An 18,959-nucleotide genomic window follows, 5' to 3' on the forward strand; every position below is an offset into this window, starting at 1 on the left:
ACCTGTAAAGACGGAGCAGTTTGGTTAGCATCAGGTGACGTGTGTGTGTGTGTGCCAACAGTGAGGGAGGTGTTGGTGGAGGGTGTGGTAAAGTGACAACTACCATCGCCTCTCCTAATTCAAATAGACATGATGGTTTTAGTTTGGCCAAATGAAGGTATTTGTGTGATACAGAGTGTACTACAGAGTACTGTGGTCTTACCTGATGATCTCCAGAACTTTCTTCAATAGTCCTGCCAGTGCAGAAGCCTGTGGACAAACATTGTGGATTTACAACCAGATCTCCGACTGTAATGACATATTTAATCGAAACCTTCTAAAGTTCCCTAAATTTACATCTAAGGTTCATTTGCTATTTGCTCGATGTGAGTGAGCACATACACCAGAGCTAATGATAGCTACAACAGTCCTTGTACAGAAACCAGAGCTAACATTAGCTACAACAGTCCTGTTGTTGTTGTGGTTTTAAAATAATAATAAAAAAAACTTAATACTTAATACTTTGTCCTTGGGACTTGGAAAATACCTCTTAATGTCCTCCTTCCCCCTTTAGACTATGACAGTCTAGTTAAGGAATATAAGACTATATTACATGGAGCTACAATGGCTGTAGCCACCAGCAGCTCCTTCTCACCCTGACCTGGATCATCACCATCGTCACTATCATCACCATCATCACTAGTGTCTCTTTTATTTACTGAGCCTCCAACAATTACTCCAAGCCAGTGGAGCGGGGAGTCGTCATGATGAGAAGACGGCACTGACTATGGACTATTTTCTCAGAAGGAGGTGATGTGAACTGATAACGCTAGACTGATTCTGGCTCATCAGAACTAAACTCATACTTCGTCTTCAGTGGTTGTGAAGAGGTAACCTGAGGTGAGAGGCCATGCTGCATTGTTAAAACAGTTAGACCTTCTTCTTCTGCTCAGACTGACCCTGAAGAGCTTCAGGCTTTTTGCTTTGCTTCAGGGCTAAATAACACCGACTTAACATTCTCCGGGTGACACCAAAGTTTTGGATTTCATCTGAGAAACTGAAGAATTGTATCCTTAAGGCAGTCTTGTTATTAACACCTTCAAATGACCACAGAGCCCAACATTGTTATTGTCCGGGGATGCAGCAGTGACGTTGTTACCATGTGGCTCTGACTCACCACTGTGATCGATCATGCCCTACGCCTAAAAATGATGTCTGTGCAAATGAAAGAAACATGGACTTCTTCATTACAGAGCCGTCAATAATTTAACCTGGTTAAAGTTTCAGCCCATTTGCCTGAAAGATTTAAATCCTGTTCATTAGTTTTTAAGTCCTGGGTTTCAAACATACTGTATCTCCACTAAAAACAAAAACTGAGAAGCAGATGTTCATTTATGGATTCCACTAGTGGTCAGCAGATCATGTGGCTACAGATGATTGTTAGTGGTGGAAAGTCTGGTCATAATAGTCAGCAGATACAAGTCATGTAATGTAAGTCTTGGCCTTGAACTGTATATATGTAGTAATTGTAGTTTCTTTCATTATGACAGTTCTCAGCTGAGGGCCACTGACAAAATCATTTTCCATTTAGCATTTTGGTTCAGGTGCCACATACAACTTAATTAGATGTCAAGTGGGCCGGGACCAGTATAATCATAACATAATAAACTATAGATGACAAAGTCCATTTTTTCCCCTTTGTTTTTATGCAACAAGCTTTTTATGATTATGTATTCATATTTAATGAAATATAATTTTTACAAAAAATATCCTATAATACATGAAGAGTTTGTGTATTTTTAAAATTCATCATGCGGGCTAGATCAAACACCTTAGCGGGCCGGTTTTGGCCCCCAGGCCATATGTTTGACATTCCTGAATTAGGGCCTTCTTAAAGACCAGTTTTTAGGTTGTTCAGGAAAAGTGGTTTGTAATCACAAAACATAAACACAAATATATATACCTGACAAAGTAGGAGAGGAAATGGTAATGCTACTAATAATAACTGGGATTTACATTTAGCGCCATTCTTAAAAACCCCAACTCAACGTGAAAACAAAATTACAACAAACAGGGTGAATGGGGGGGTTATATGTTGACAGCCATTCTGAAAAGATTCGTTTTGAGGGAGGATTTGTAGATGTTCAAGGAGAGGACATTACGTACGTATATCTGGGAGGAGAGAGTTCCAGATGGTGGGTGTGGCAAAGCTGAAGGCACAATCACCTGAGTCAGTGGAGCGAAGAGTCTGGGTTGGGGTGTAGGGATGGAGGAGTTTGGAGAGGAACTGAGGGGCAAGGCCATGGAGGAAATTGTAAATTTTGTAAGGTGGAGAAGAGTGGAGGTGAATGAGGATGGAGGCGATGTGCTGTTTTTAACATTTGTCTTAGAACTTTTTGACATATATCTTGGCCTCATATCATGCCATCCTCATCAAAACAAACTCCGACTCCCATACCTCCTTGTTGTCCCTCTCTCTTCTTGTTCTTCTCTCTCTCTCTCTCTCTTTCTCTTCTCCTGTGCCCTCACTTGCCCTCCTTTTCTTCTAGTGCTCCCTATGATTACATGAATTTGCTGATTGTCGGCCCTTCTTATTCCTCCCCCGGCAATCAGCAGCCTTCTTTTATTTCAGTCATCACCTCAGGGGAGACGGAGGTTGAGCGACAGCTTCAAACCTGGTGTGGACTCTGGTCTCTGGCTGCCAGTCGCTCTCATATTTAAATTTTGACTCCATGATTCTGTGTGGTGTGTGGTGATTAATGCAGCTGATGGTCCTGGTCTGATGCAAGGCTTTGTTGACTTGCAAATTTTAGTGAAATGTGAAAACAATGTAAAAGCCTCAGCTCGCATTCAGGGCCGACGGTGTTTGTTTTTGTGACAGAGCAGCAGCCGCAGCGGATGCTTTGGTTCTTAGAGCACCTGCTCCATTTATATATACATATATAACTGAATAATACAGTATTGGAGCTAAACGAAGCACTTGAAAATATAGTGAAGTGTAGGCACAGAAGTGACTAAATTAATTAGTTTGAGTCTGATAAACACCATGTAGCTAAAGTAGCTAAAGTAGCTCTTAGCTATAACACATAGCTAAAGAAGTAGCTTGAAAGTCAAATAATAACCAGAGGGGGTCCAGATATCATAGCTAAGTGTTAGCGTCAAAGTTAGAGGACATGGGTAGAGAGAAAATAATCTTTGTAGCCAGTAGATGAGGTCCAGCTACAGTTGGCTCCTGTCAAAATCTTAAGAAAGTATTTAGCAACAGTAGCTACTAGCTGCCAACAATCTGTTAATGAAACGCCACCATGAGCTAACTCAGAGGTTCCCAAGTGACACGGATAGAATTAATGAATAAAACGTAACACGGCATATTGTCCCCTGCTGTAAATGTTTAACAAGAGACTGGCAAAAACAGATTAGTTGAAGGCGGTGTGATCAAATGACTATTTGATAATATAATTGCAAAGGAGGTCGTTATTTTAAACTCTCGCTCCCGTTTTTTGCTGTCGCCCGTTTGATCTGCTCAGAGCAGCAGTAGCAGCTCTGAGCACTCCAGCCAACTGATGAAGTGCTAGCATAAAGTTTAAAGGTGTATTAAAACAGTTATATTTGATATAAAATATATTTTTTTATATAAGATGTGTGAAATAAACAAATCTGAAAACAATATATGTGTGTGCGTCCTGTTTTTTTTATTGAGTGGGAGGTGCAAACATTTTCAAATGAACCAAAGGGGGGCCCAGCAGAGAAGGTTTTGGGAACCACTGGGCTAACTATATGGGTCATACTTCATTTACAACTTCAGGGACACGGCCCAGTTGTTGTTGGCTCCTACGTAAACCCCCCCCACCCCAGACCAGTGGTTCTCAATTTAATTTCTGTCAGAACCTGATAACATATATTTTTATAAGTATAAACTATGAGTTGCTGCCACCTAGTGACTGGAGCCTTGTTATCATTCAAGCATTACAGCAGTAGAACGTCCAGCATGCCATATTCCATTGGAGACCCTTACGACCCCCCCTGGCACCTAACTGCCTCACCCTTCCCCCGTTTTTAAGAAGAACTGCCCTAGACTCACCTGTATTGTGACGATTCTTGGCAGCGGCTGTCGAGTGTTGGCTCCACCTTCGATGGCAATGCCAAGGGTGCTGGCACTCTTTGCCACCCTGACTAATGTAGACGTGGGCTCCAACAGTCCTGGCTACAGTGAGACAGACGACAGGTTATGACAAGGAAGCACAGCATTATAATAAATACAATTTATAATAACATTAACAACACAGGAGACATGATGGCTGTTCGAACAGAAACCTGATTCTACCGGGGGGGTCTCCGTGTGTCGACTGGTCCACATCAGAACCAGACCTTCAGTTCTATTTCTACCTTATGTGGTGACATTTCTGTGAACCTGCTGTTCCACTCACTTCCTGTCAGTCAGTGTGGATTTTCTCATCTGCTGCTTCTTAACTACATTAGTCCATATTCCAAGGTAAATATCAGCGCCCTGATGGTTCTACAGAAGGATCTATCAACCATCTACATACTCCATCCAGCCCCACCTGGGTGTCTCCATGGTTCATCAATAAGAATCTGAGAGTAATGTCAGAGTGCAGAGTGGAGAAGCTGAACTCCAGCCATGCTAAATGATGGGAGTTTGTGATTGGATGAATGAGAAATCATAATAAAAACATGAGTGAAACAGACTGAGGGGGAAGGGATTTCAGCTAAATCAATCACAGGAGTACCAGGGCTGAGAGAACCAAGGTATTCTTGATGAACGTTATAGATTTAGAGGTTCCTAAAACGTCAGACATACTGTATGTTGAAAAGCAAACAGGGATGTTTTGGCTTCAGCAGTTCTGACAGTGAAAATCTTCCAATTAAAAAAATGTTCCTGATGATATTTTACTTTACAATTTTTCCTATGTGGCGGAGGGGAGGTAAAATTTGTAAATTGATGACTCTGGCATTGGAAATCATTTCTTAGTGACACAGAACCCAAGGAAGCAGAATGACAACGACTCTGTTTTGGACAGTGATGACAATACAAACTGTCTGATAGCAGGACAGTCAACATGTTGTAAAAATAATAATGATTTTATGATGGCTTATTAGCGCCACCTTTAGGCAATACAAAACGAAATCACAAGTATAAAGCATTACATTTATGAGAATAAATGTATAAGTATAAAGGAGGAAATTGAAGTTAACCAGAATGACACTGTTACATTTATAGTTGAAGTCGTAGTTCTACAGTTACAGAAGATAAAAAAGGTTTTACACAAGGTTGTAAGTCCATGAGAATAAAGTGGTAATAAAACCTTAAAGAAAATGAGCACAAAGTCCATGGTACAGTATTATGGGATAAAAAGCTGTGAATTAATTCAAATAGTTTCCAGGTGACAATACTCTTCCATAAACTTTTTACCACTTTCTTTCATGGTACTTTTTCTCATGAACATTTGACTTTTTTTTTTTAACTTATTTTACTTTTGTTTAAATGATAACTTTTCACATTTTACCACTTTACTCTTGTACTTTTAGACCCCCGACCACCCTTCAATGTGGACCTGTCATTGCCTCACCGGTTTGGAGGGCTTGTCCCCCCTGCCTCCCTGGGTGTCTTGGGGGAGGCGAGTGCGTGAAGTATGGGGGCTGCTGACTTTGTTGACGTGTCCTGTCTCAGCTATGTCCACGCCACTGTCCTCACTGAGGGTCTGCCCGCTGTCTGACAGCTGAGACAGGGCGCCACCTGGTGAGGGGAGCAGGCAGACATGTCAACAATGTCACTTCCTCACCACAGTCCTGACCAGACTGTTTTCTTCTGTAATCCTAATTACATTCCTATTTACTGACATCTGGACCACTAGATCGTCCTCTGCGTTTAAAGCCTAGGTCCACATGCAGTACATTTCTTGCGGCCTTGTTTTCAGCACTGTCAGCATGAACAACTCCTGTGCTCTGATAAAAAAAAAAAAAAAGTCTGCTGTTCAGTCCGGAGATGGTGGCCCATTCAGGTCACGCTCCAGTGAGCTGCTGAGGGACGAGCGTCTCACAGCATAAATTCTGACACTGAAGAAAATAAGGACGTTTCAGACCAAAGGGTTTTTAAAACTCAGACGGCTGTTAATAAAACATGACTATAAATTAATTAAAATATCTTCCCTCATGTGCTTTTTTTAACAGTTAATATAACAGTTTAAATATTGAAGGAATAGTTTTTCCATGGTGACTTGGCTCAGCTGTACGTAGCGTCACCTGCACCGAGAACCAGAACAAAACAACGGAATTTGCAAAAATGCATATTCCTAATAAAATAAAATCTCTTTTCATAGTTTTGTATAATTTGAGAAACTAACTTTGTAAAGTAATTTACCAAGTTACTGAGAGTACAGATACAACCTGAAATAGTCCTTTAATATTTAGGTCTAACAGTTTAGCTGAAGGTCCGTTCGGCCTCAGGCGACCTATGTTCCTCACCTCTAGCTTGAGGGAGGGGCCTCACTTCGTTGACGTCGGGTTCCGCGTTTGGCCTGTGAACCTCCACTGTAACAAACTGTGCTTTAGAGCTTGGAGGGGAAACTGGGGGAGTTTTGGATATAGACAAGGGCTTAAGATGCAGAGATGGAGGTGGATGAGGAGCAGGCAGTGGAGGTGGAGGTGGAGGTGGAGGTGAAGGTGTAGGGGTGGCAGGTTTGGTAGGTTTGGTGGCCCTGCAGGGGGACTGGACCCGGGGGAAAGGACCGATGTTGTGCTGAGTGACTGAGGACAACTGGGCAGGATTTAGGGGTTCATTCTTGGACGGCACGGTCTTTCTGACCGTGGCGTAGTCCTGAGACGCTTTCCTTGGTCGGTCTCGTTTGTGGTGCAGTGAGGGTATGGCTGGTGGTCGTTCCGACTCTCTGCTGTGGTTGTGAGAAGATAGGGCCGTAAAGTACAAGCCCGAGTGGGAAGATTCGGACGAGGGGCATTTGTTGAGCTTTTCTCGTCTACTCTGTCGCCTGTGGACCCCTGGAGGGGGTGGAGGCTTGAAGGTGGGGGGTGATTCTGCAGTGGCGGACTCTACATCATCCTGTAGTGAGAGCATATTCATCATCATTGATTAGCCCTGCATCAATTTACCGTAACCACAATGAACTGCAGTAGAAAGTGTGACAGTGTAAATATGGAGCGTGGAAGTTGAGGGCAATAAGTCCCCTCCAGCTGATTTGTTTGCCAACAATAAAAGGGGAACTAAAAGCGAGTCTGTATGAGTTTACACACAGTCGGTGTGTCACTGTATAATTATTGGCACTGTGGTTACTGTAGTCACAGTCAGTCAGGTGACTGGTGTAAGATCAGGGAAATTATAGCAGCTTTACTAAACACTGACTTTAGCTCCTCAACTAAAGTCTTACGCAAAATCTCAGGAATGTGATGGACTTTTAGCTCAGTGTTTCAACGTCAATATGAATTTGAAAGATATTTAAAGTTTGTGGCACTCTTTAAACATGAGGTCTCTCCACCAAAGTCCATTAAATAAACCATCAATTTTACACAGACCAAATATCGGTTTGTCTTTAGGCAGTGTGCAAGTACGGTCTCACGCTGGTGGCCGGTGGATTTGAACCTGTGACATTCCAGAAACAAGGCCAATTCCTTAACCACCAGGCCACCACAGCCCACATCTACACAGGTTAGTTGGCTACAATCCTTCAGACACTATTTGGTACCTTAAAGAACCAGTTAGTGATGAAGAGTTCGTCGGTGTTCTTGGTAATATTGTGACCTCTTCATGTGTGTGAGACAAACATAAACTGAACGGTGGGAAGACAAATGAGACATAAAACAACGAGAGAAGACAAACTTAAGACAGAAAAGTGAGTGGGATGATGTATTCAGTTATTCACCCCCTCCCCCCCCCGNATTCTTTAGATATTGCTTGTTGCTTTGGATACGTAGGTGGTCACACAATTTGTTTTTGTTTTTGGAGCCTGCGAACCCCCTCAAACAAAAACAAAGAAAAGGCTACCGGAACATGTAGTCACACTTTTAAATAGAAACTGTAAAATTGACATGTATCCATAGCTAAAGTGATGGTCAAGACCTTGTTCCAACCTCTTATTGAAAATCCTGAGATGAAATTAAAAAAAAACATTTGCTAATGAAATGACAAAGTAGCAGAACACCAGCCCAAACAACAAAATAAACAAATAAATAATTTTAAAAAGCCAGTGCAATGAGTACAACCTGCCTGTACAGATTGCCTTTAGCTAGCTTTAGTTAGCGCTAACTAATCTAGCCATTAATATAGTGGCCTGATGTGTAGATAGTGATTCACTTGACAACGACAATATTTTTAACTTGCCTAAAGACAACAACATAATAAATAGAACTTCTATCCATCTTTGGTAGACATCAGCCTAGAACGCTATACTATGGAAGAAAAGAGAGTAGGACGCTTTGAAATATTTACACATTGGACAAAAATGTAGTGTGTTAACTCAAAAATAAATACATAAAAAATATATAGCCTATATACATATATATATTTGTTTGTTTTAGGTATTCCTGAACAAAAAGTGAGTCTATGTATAGTTCACACAATTTTTACTGCAAAAACCTGAAATTTGTTGCCTTTCTAATAGGTCTCTATATAAATCTTAAAAAAATATAAAACCAAAAAAACTCAGCCTTAGATATAGTGCTGCCCTCTACTGGCCTCAGTGAACATGTTATTGTGGTGGAAATGAGGAGTTTCATGTTGACATATAAAATAAAAACCAAGCTTTAAAGTCACCACCACCCACTGAAAACTCTGCCTGGGTCTGACATCATTCCCAGTTCCAACGTCTGTCTCCACTGGAAACTCACTCACTGTTCTCTCCTCTTCACTCTCCCCTGATGCACAGCTCCTCCCCTCCCTCCCACTCTCCCCACTATCCTAGCCATTTTGGGCAGACCAACGCCTGCCGTCCAGTCTCACCAGAGAGATGTCAGTCAGCAGGGTGTTCAGACTCTCTGGAGGATCCTCACCGTTGCTCTCCACCATGCTGTCGTTCTGAGAGACGCCGGACAGAGAGATGGAGAGAGAGAGAAAGAGAGCGAGAGTGAAAAAGAGAGAGAGAGAGAGAGACAGGGAAAGACAGAGAGTGGGAGAGAGAGATAAATGTCATATTAGATTTAGTAGGAGCTTCTTATTTTGCACAGATTCTGTTTCATTTTGTTCCAAAACAAACACAAGAAAAGCTGTTTTCAAACCATCCAGTTGTAGTTTTCTGTAGAGATGGGGCAGAGTTGTCAAATTTACATTCAAACTTGGAACTGACTGGTGAGACAACGGATTCAGATTTCAGTTTTTTGAAGGACTGTGTGTAAACTCCACACAAGAACTTCAGAAGAAAAAAATGATCTTCTTTCACCAGGCCTGAAATAAGCAAAAAATTATATGGAGGCAGTGTGAGATGTGAGAACAAATGATGACGATGACATTTATTGGTGAAGAGTTAGAGTTCTGTTAGGGATGAAGTCCTTCAGCAGTGACTCTGAACATGTGACCTGGAAGAACAACAAACAACAGACAGCCGAGGAACAATAATCTAAAGTCAAAATTGTCGTAGACTTTCGTCAACATTTCAATATTGCTACATTTATCTACAACATAAACTTATAATAATAATCAATATTTCATAGACAATAATAATGGAATGGTAAGATTCAATAGACTAACTTTTTCCTCTGACCCAGTTTTTAGACTGGGACAAAAACTCCAAACCGACTGAAACCTCGACGAAATGAAGTCAAGGTACGTTCAGTAAGTTTGGTAGGATTAAGTTCATGAGCTTCCAGAGAGAAGTACACATTGTCTTTTACTGCTTTTAGTAAATATAAATAAATATTTTATTTATATTTTAAATATTTGACTGTTTACTTACTTTATTTACGTAACAAGATCGTGACTTTACTGTTGTTGGAGAGATTCCACTCCTACTTTTGATTTTTCTTGTTAAAACAACAATCAAAATCCCTTCTATTCTGGTCTTTGGACTGGAGCTTGACAACATAGTGTAAGGTGTCTTAAGATGTCTTGCCCAAAGACACACTGACAGACAGATACATGTGAACCAGCTCTACTGGACAAATGTCAAACCTACAAGAGTGGACAAACGTCCTGTCCAGGAACAAACGTGCATGTATACTGTCTTGTCCGAAAAACAGCACCACAGTGTCCAATGTGTCAAAGTCTATTCCTCTTCACACTGTTGGAGAAATGTTGAGTCTAAAGCCAATGTTTTCACATTCATCCAGATCTTTTCCAAAAATGGAAACCTGTGTTCTGTCAAATCCAGAGAGAACCATGAGCTGAGTTCTGGAGGATCAGTCTCTCAAGTGTAAAAAAAGGAGAGGAGGAGAACAAAGGCAAGGAGGTAATTTGTGGCAGAGCAGTGAGGGATTTCTGAAGGTGGGAAGCGGTCTTCAGAGGAACGCTGTTCTTAATTAAACTCTGCTGTTAAAAACACAACAAAAGCTTCATCACCTCAGCCACGTCACTTCAACTGCATCACTTCAGCTACATCACTGTAGCTCTATCACTTTAGTGCCATCATCTCAGCTCCATCACTTCAACTCCATCACCTCAGCTCCATCACTTGAACTCCATCATCTCAGCTCCATCTCTTAAATTCCATCATCTAAGCTCCATCACCCCAGCTCCATCATCTACGCTCTATCGTCTCAGCTCCATCATCTTGGCTCCATGACCTCAGCTCAATGACCTCAGCTCAATCATCTTGGCTCCATCATCTTAGGTCTATCGTCTCAGCTCGTTCTCTTCAATTCCATCATCTTAGCTCCACGACCTCAGCTCCATCATCTTAGCTCTATCGTCTCAGCTTCATCATCTTGACTCCTCTACCTCAGCTCCATCACCCCAGTTAAATTAACATTTTCATGTTAAAGGACCTGAAGGGACAGTGTTCCGAAGATGGCTGAGGCTGACTGATTCTCAGAAGATGAATGATTCTCTCAGAAGAATAAAGAGGTGTTTGACAAAAACCCAGTGACAGTCTGAAGAGAACCTAAGAGACCGTGACCAGTCCTGGAGGTCTTTCCCTGTTTGATAGATGTTAGCTGATGCTACATGTCATCTGACAAATCCTACAGGAGCTGTTATCACCTGAACTGAAGACAGATTGACCGATGACAAGAGGTCTCCTTCACTCACCCCTCTCTCTGCCCATGCCTTTCAGTGTCACATTTGAACAGGTGAGAAGTTCCTGTGTAGATCCACCACCACCACCTCTGTCAGCAGCTCCGTTGAAGGAACTTAGTGTACAATAATTAAATTGTTAAAATATTCATCTGTTAACTACAGTGATACAGACACAGTAAAGCAGAATCTTTCCAACAATTCTTTTTGATTATTGTATCACTTCATACATAGCAATGAATTAGTACAACTACATCCATCCATTTTCATCCGCTTATCCGTTACCGGGTTGCGGAGGCAGGGGGCCCCATGACCACCACCCAAATCACATTGCACCGTACCAACCCCCCTGAACCTTCCTGTGGGTGGTGAGTCCACTGGAAGGTACCAACCGCCCTAACCGGGATTCGAACTTGCCCAGGAGGTGAACCCTGGGGTTCCACACCTATGACAGAGACATTGCCTCTGGGTCAAAGCGCCGAGTACAACTACAACAACTCATAATATAATTCGGTGACAAGGATGATTCATGATTAGTACTTGTTCATGTCGGAGATACAGTACCACAGAGAAACACTGGTACAAAATTCATTAATGGACTAATTAGATTTTAAATCCGGACCATCCTGATAGTGCTCGTAGTATAAAAGTAAAATAATTTGATGTCAACAATAATTGTTTTGCAAAATTACTCAGATTGGTGCCAAGTTATTCCTTTAGTAATTTGATATTTTGTAGCATTTTTTAAAGTAGTTTTTCCTTCCATCCAATTTCTTTAGACAAAAAGAAAATATCTTTTTAACATTGAGCACTTCAAGGTTCTGTTAGGCAACCGGACGTGAAATTTTCAACCTGAACTCTTCAACCTTGACCATGACCTGGATGACTGAGAATCTTCACAGACACTGAGCACTTCATACAAATAAAGGCTTAGATTTAAAACAACACAATCAGGATCAATCAGTCATTTACGTATGATGGCATGACAGAAACACAGCAAAACAATTTCACTGCAAAAACACACATATACACACACACACACACATATACACACGGCACCCATCTGTTCAGAGCAGTCAGGCCTACCTCCATCATATCTATCAGCCAGAGCAGTCTTTCCTGTTATGATGACAGGGGGTGTGTGTGGTGGTGGGGGGGAGAGGGGTGATTTTGGTTGTGAGGTGGAAAGAGACAAACAAAAACAATCACATAATAGCCACAGCAGCAGCAGCAACAGCGGTAACAGCAGCAGTAGCAGCAATATGATTCTATCCCAACCGTCAACCGCTGAAACCCGTCGTTGTTGAAGTCGACAAAGTCAGTGAAAGATAAACAACAAAAACTTTCCTGCTGTGGAATCAGTCTCACTTTCTCTCACTCGCACATACACATATAGTCGTCAATCACGGTGCAAACAAACAGCCGTCCACAAACATCAGGCCTCAGTTCCATCCATCAACACCCGTGCAGTTGTGGTGATGCCATCACAGTAAAAATGTGATTCATGGTCTCAGGTTGAAATAAGTCCAAACGTCAGTTTGACGGAGGATAGAATCAGCAGAAGTTTTGAGAAGGTACCTACTGAAGGTACTCCTTCCTTCAGTATCTACACTGAAGAAGTAAACTTCACTCTTTGGTTGTGAAGATCAGCGGTTCACAGCACGATTATGATGCTAACAGATGCTTCCAAGTCCAAACGCTTCTACCGGGCAGATGCAGGTGTCAATCAAATAAATAATGATGGGACAATGAAATAAACTGCTGAAAATTCATTCGTTTTCAATTCCTTCTAAAAACTCATGGATTCTAAGAATGTGGATTAATGTCGGTCCCAGATCAGCTCTCTGCAAGGACCAACTGTAGATTTCCCTTCCCAGAATGTGGGTGAAGTCAGCAGAGGTTTGGCATTTTTTTTACTTGGAATACCACTGCTGGCCACTAGGGACTATGAAAAATGGGGTGGCTCAGAATGGATCCATGCATGAGCAAGACTGTGCTTTTAACCTTTAAGTTCATCCATCCATCCAACCATCCATCAATCCATCTATCAATCCAACCAATCATCCATCCATCCATCAACTCATACATCAATCAATCAATCCAACTATCCATCAGTGCATCATTCCATCCATCCTTATCCATCAGTTCAACCATCCATCCATCCATCAATCCAACCATCCGTCCATCCATCCATCCATACATCAATCAATCCATCCATCCATTCATCAGTGCATCATTCCATCCATCCTTATCCATCAGTTCAACCATCCATCCATCAATCAACCATCCATCCATCCATCCAACCATCCATCCATCCTATCCATCCATCGTCAAGCACTCATCAAGCAAGGCTGGGTTACACAAATACTTCAAGTATGTACTTAGCGCGACTGCCAGCCCCTTGTAAGTATTTTCAAATATAGATAAAACGGAAACCAAGTCAGAGTGATAGGGCAGCACAGTTATTTGTGGAAGTGTAGGTCGAAGGTTAAAATGTCACCTCCACTCAGAGGGTCTACAGACGGTCAGTGACAGCTCTGGACAGGGTCACTTACCCGCGCTGAGCTGAGGGTGGTGTTTGTCATGAAGCTAGCTGAAGAAGAGGTGAGCGTGTCAGGGTAGGACACCATGGACAGGGAGTCTGGCTGCAGGGTTGAGGAACCGGGTTTGTTCTGTCGGGCCTTCAGAGCCTGGATTTCACGTCTGAGCACCATCCCATCAAAACACTCCAGATCCTGAGGGGTCACCAGGCCTCTGACCTCGGACAGCAACGAGAACTGAGGAGAGGGGGGGGAGAGCAGAAGATCAGGGAGGGGGACTGTGATTAGTGGTTCAAATCAAGCTCAAAGACAAAGAGCAGTTTTATGAGGTACTGACAAACAGTCAGCGTAGTTCATTCCGGTGATAACGTAAGACATTTACTTTAATGATGTTACTGTTACGTCTCAGAAATGTTTTCTTGAAAGAAAACCAGAAAAGTCCATTCGTAACATTATCATTTTATGTGGTGGTCAGGTTGGAGCTGCTCAAGAACTTCGGCCTCATTTGAATTTTTTTGTCTACTTGAAGAACTAGAGAAAAAAAAACAACAACAAAATGCTGTGACGTAAAATGACTGATATTATCTGTGGACTTTGGTGCAGTGGAAAAAAACAAATGACTAAATCACTCCAAAAACGTAGGTTTCCCTGAACAAATGCTACCTAACAACGAGGGAGTATAATCCAGGATTGTAAATGAACCTTCTTTACATCTTTGTGAAGATCAGTGAGTATTTGTCATTTTGATGATTCTGACTTTCATGTCTAATCTTTTTAAAGTGTGTGTGTTTGTAAAAGAGCCCTTGAATTACGTCCTCTGTTCTCCGTGAATGTGTTCATTTGATTAAAAAGCAAGTTTGTTCCTTCAACGACTTTTCTTAATAAATCTGCGGCAGCATTTCTCTCTCTTCTCTGCTCCGTTGTGTTTTATGGAGCTTTTAAAAACAGCGTCTGTTTGGTTTGACTCACTCACACGTGTGATGTTGACGAGATTAGATTTAAATTAACCATCTAAATTTAAACCAGCCTCGTCGTCTCCAACGCTATTTCTAATGTGCTAGCCGAAGCGCTGCTGTGATTTTGTGCATTTGAGATGAATGGACGCCTGGACCACAGAGAGCAGCTGTAAAGGCTGCAGCTCTCAGAGAAGGAGAGAGAGCTTTGCATCAAGACACCGTAGAATAGAACCACAGGTTTGTATGTTTGGAAGGTGAAGCCCAGCGCAGGGTGAGAGGTTGTAAAAGCCCATGGAGAAGGCAAAACAAATCTAAACCGTGAGCAATCCACAAAAAATAAATACATATGTGTACATATAGATATAAAATATGTATAGCTTCAGAATACGAGGTTCATGAAATACCTAACTTTTCCAAGTTACGAGAAAGTAACTATTGAAGACATCGAATTGAGAGTTTCCATTTTTCCACTCGACACTGTCATCCCTCACTTGGTTATTTTACCCATTTTTATAACAATAATATAAAATGTTTTCTTAATTATTATTATTTTATATTATCAATATATTTGTTTATACCAAGATTTTTGATGTTTAGATAGGGAGGGGGGATTTTAATTTAAGTATATTTCTGTACTTTTTCTGCTGTGTCGACTGAACGATTTCCCTTGGGGATGAATAAAGTAAAACCCTATCCTATTTCCAAAACAAACATTTTATACTACTTCTGGCTTAAATAAGTTCCTGGAGGTAGTCACGCCGCTTCACCGTGTTGCTTGAAGGACCTTGTTTACATAGCAACGTTTGCCAGGATGTATAACTGGCAATTACCGTTTAGAGACAGGGTTTTACAAAAGGTCAGTTCTCTTCCACGTCCTGCGAGCGCCTCAACAGTAAGCAACAGACTTTTACACACCCACAAAAAAAAAAGCCGGTGAACAACAGATGTTAACGATAATAAATAAATATTAACTTTAAAAAATGTGTTACCACACGATAAAACAATTGTTCGCGTTAATGAATTAATGCAACAATAACGCATTAAGTTGCCCAGTTGCCCACAAATAATGTTGATATGTATTTTAAAATAATACTAAATAATGTGTTGGAGCAGCTTACACTAAAACTAGGGTGTTATTTCTGAAAAACTGTATAAAGCTGACCGCTAATAGTAAATGTTAATTAAAAATGAATTATTTCTGACATTCCTATTTTCAATTTTCTTAACCTAACTCTTGGTATTTTAGGCTTATATGCTTATATACGTAGGTAGAATCTTCCTCACTTTTGCGTGTGTGTTGAGGAGCTCGAACAGAGCCATGACCAGCTGCTCTGCTCCGATATGTCCTTCTCTGTACTCCTCTACGTAGTAACCCATGGTCTGCCGCTCTGCCTCCGTCAGCAGGTGGCGTGCTTTGTCCTCCAGCATGGCCCTGGACTGGTTCACCAGACTGGACAGGGTCACCTGTGAGCCCGCTACACCTTTGTAAAACCCCGGCTGATGGAGATGGAGAGAAAGGAAAAAAAAACAATGAGAAAAAGATGAGATTGATGAATATTTAGTCCTCATTCGGTTTTTTTTTTTTTTTTTAAAAAAGAAAAACAAAACTTCTGTTTCTTATTTATGACATTATTATTGTTATTATGTTTGGGAGAACAAAGAAGGTCACAGAAAGGACTGGTGGAGGCAGTAAAATGGGTTTGATGTGTTTTTATGGTTAAGGATAAAGAGCTGACAGAACAAGACGAGGATGACGGTGAGAGGAGAAAAAAGACAAAAGTGTCAACAGGTCGACATAAAATGAGTTACTGGTTGTGACATACAAGGTTTCAAAAAAAAAAAAAAAAGGAGAGGAGCAATGGCGTCAAAGTGCTGCCACCTAGAGTCAGTGCTGCCATGCAATCACCTCACTCTACTGTTTAGTGTGACTGAACTCTCTCCATTCAAGCTGCTGTTATGACAAAATTATATTCTGTGTTATTATTCACCATTTGACTTACACTGAAACTCACATAGTCAGTGGAAAAACACTGAAACAACCAGTGTTAGCCAGTGACGGGAAATCTACTCGTTCTAGTTTCTCAGGCTCCTATAAAGCCTTGAAAAATGTATCCGCTGTTTCTGAATTCCTGTCAGGCCAGATACTCTCACAGGTGGTGATTGTACTGAGGCCAACGTGCACTCATATTCTTGTACGCACGCACAAATGTACCCAGCGCTCTATAAATGTCACATGTACTTGTCTGCAAACTGGCGCTCTCGAACAGCTCTCTGTAAGACCTGCGCCCCGGAGCTTCATTAAAGCTTCGACAACAACTTTCAATAAATTCTCCAATAAACTCTTTAAAACTAATAACCTTGTTCGTTTTCTGTTTTATTTTTCAATCCAAAGTGACTGTTGACAAAATTGCCAAAACACTGCCACAAAAATGTATATTTCTATATCATGTCCTATCATACTGTCTCAACTTATGGCCATGGGCCATACAAGAGCAAAACATAGACCTCACGTTGCCCAACACTTGATAAAGACGAACGTGTCCCACATCTGTCACATGCATGAAATTTGAACCACTGTTTCTCTACATCTGACCGATCCGCACAGTACAGCCAGTGATGCCTTCACGGTTGTAGGAAACGGCTAAGTTGCACAACAACGCACAAAAAAATGCAGGAGTCTCAACTTGCGGCTCGTGGATCAATCAGAGGTTGATTATAGAGTGAGGAAGATGATTCTGCCTATGTCCAGCAGGTGATGTCATGACCCTGACAATGGACACTGACCACAGAATCCCTGAAAAAATCCTTGAACATTGGAACTGTGTCATGGAACTAATAAAGTTACAGAGAGAAGAAAGAGAGAGATTGAAGGTCATTTAGATCAATGAGAGTCACAGAGGCTGCACCAGGAGGAACCAAAGGAGACCAGTGTGTCCCAAACCAGCCCCTTACATCCTACATAGTGCACTACATAAGGCGGCATGCCATTTCGTAGTGGTGTCCGAATGTTTAGTGAGTAGAAGATGTCCACTACAAAGGCACTCAATGTATCCCACAATGCACCGCAAAATCTATTGTACATCCAGTGTACACTTACGCAAGCAATAACTGTATATCCCAGTCGTGATGACACGGCGGAGAAAGAAGCAGCGTCTCTCCGTCACTGTTAAATATGCAACATTAATGATGTACTGTATTTAACTACGTGCACTGAAGTAGTGTCTGAAACTGTTTTTCATTGAATAGGTGAGTCCAATATATAGTGCGCTGTATATCTATATATATGTGAAATTACTTAACACATAAATAGTTTTCTATTTGTGCCGCTGTGTAAAAACTCACTGAATAGTAAATTTATTCAGTGAGAATATCACTGCTCTTTTCGACTGGAGAAGCTGGACAAAAGCCACACACACATAGACACACAAAAGGCGGGAGAACTTAAAAGAGAAGACCAAAACAGGGGATCAAACCAGTGACCTTCTTGCTGTAAGGCAAGAGGACAAACCTCCACTTTACTGCCCTAGAATAGAACATAGAAAATATGCTGTAAACACAGTTTTGGCAACATATGCAGGTTAAACGTAGGACAAAAAGTAGATTTTCTTTAGCTAACGGCACAGCTTTTCTTTATCTATGATTGCCGTCTTGGACAGCTCCAAACGGCAACTCCACTAGGATTAACTTCAGTTGAACAACAAAGCAGTGCATTAAATTGTTGCAAATCAATGCAAACAGTGCCACTGTCATTGTTACGCAGCCACCAGTACCCAGAGAAAGTCCATAGTCGTCCAATATTGTTTCAATATACATATGGAACAGATATATATACGTAATAAACAAACAAAATAAAATAATCAATATCAATTAATATTCACCAACAATTATATATAGTAATATTCTAGTTATAAGACATTTTATATGCTAATATATCTGGCTGAAACATGTTGTTTATATCTTGTTCAAAACTGTTAATTTGTATATGCATACATTACATAAATAATATAAGAATAGCTGTCAAAATAGAATACCATAAAGCTAAATGATAAAATGAGGTATGCAGTAGTACAGTATATGCATAGAATTTCTATGCTTTCTTCCTGCCTACCTACCTATCAATCAACACATGACAACATGATAAAAATAACAACGTTATTTAATTATTTCGTCTGTTCTTGCGTGTTTATAGTGCTGTACTGCTGCTGGAGCCTTCATTTCCCCAGGAATTAATTAAAAAAAAAAAAGTTCAATCTATCTGTCTGTCTTCCTGCCTACCTACCTATCAATCAACCT

The 18,959-nt window shown here is 41.1% G+C and overlaps 1 protein-coding gene across 3 annotated transcripts in view; it reads right to left on the reverse strand.

Moving 5' to 3' along the window:
• Positions 1–18,959, reverse strand: part of whrna (whirlin a) — a 102,014-nt gene that overhangs the window by 2,177 nt on the left and 80,878 nt on the right. For 2 of the 3 annotated variants that reach the window (XR_003051778.1, XM_008324275.2), the window contains exons 7-12: positions 15,951–16,163; positions 13,726–13,947; positions 8,948–9,022; positions 6,463–7,054; positions 5,568–5,734; positions 4,061–4,183 (exon numbers count right to left, since the gene is read on the reverse strand). Coding sequence is in view for 2 of the 3 variants with exons in the window: in XM_008324275.2 (XP_008322497.1) it covers positions 4,061–4,183; positions 5,568–5,734; positions 6,463–7,054; positions 8,948–9,022; positions 13,726–13,947; positions 15,951–16,163 (1,392 nt within the window). In the remaining variant the exon portion in view is untranslated. The remainder of the gene's footprint in view (positions 1–4,060; positions 4,184–5,567; positions 5,735–6,462; positions 7,055–8,947; positions 9,023–13,725; positions 13,948–15,950; positions 16,164–18,959) is intronic. The other variant, XM_025062480.1, reaches the window with a different exon arrangement.

Source organism: Cynoglossus semilaevis, chromosome 14 (assembly GCF_000523025.1).
Source record: "Cynoglossus semilaevis isolate Cse_v1.0 chromosome 14, Cse_v1.0, whole genome shotgun sequence".
Lineage (NCBI taxonomy): Eukaryota > Metazoa > Chordata > Actinopteri > Pleuronectiformes > Cynoglossidae > Cynoglossus > Cynoglossus semilaevis.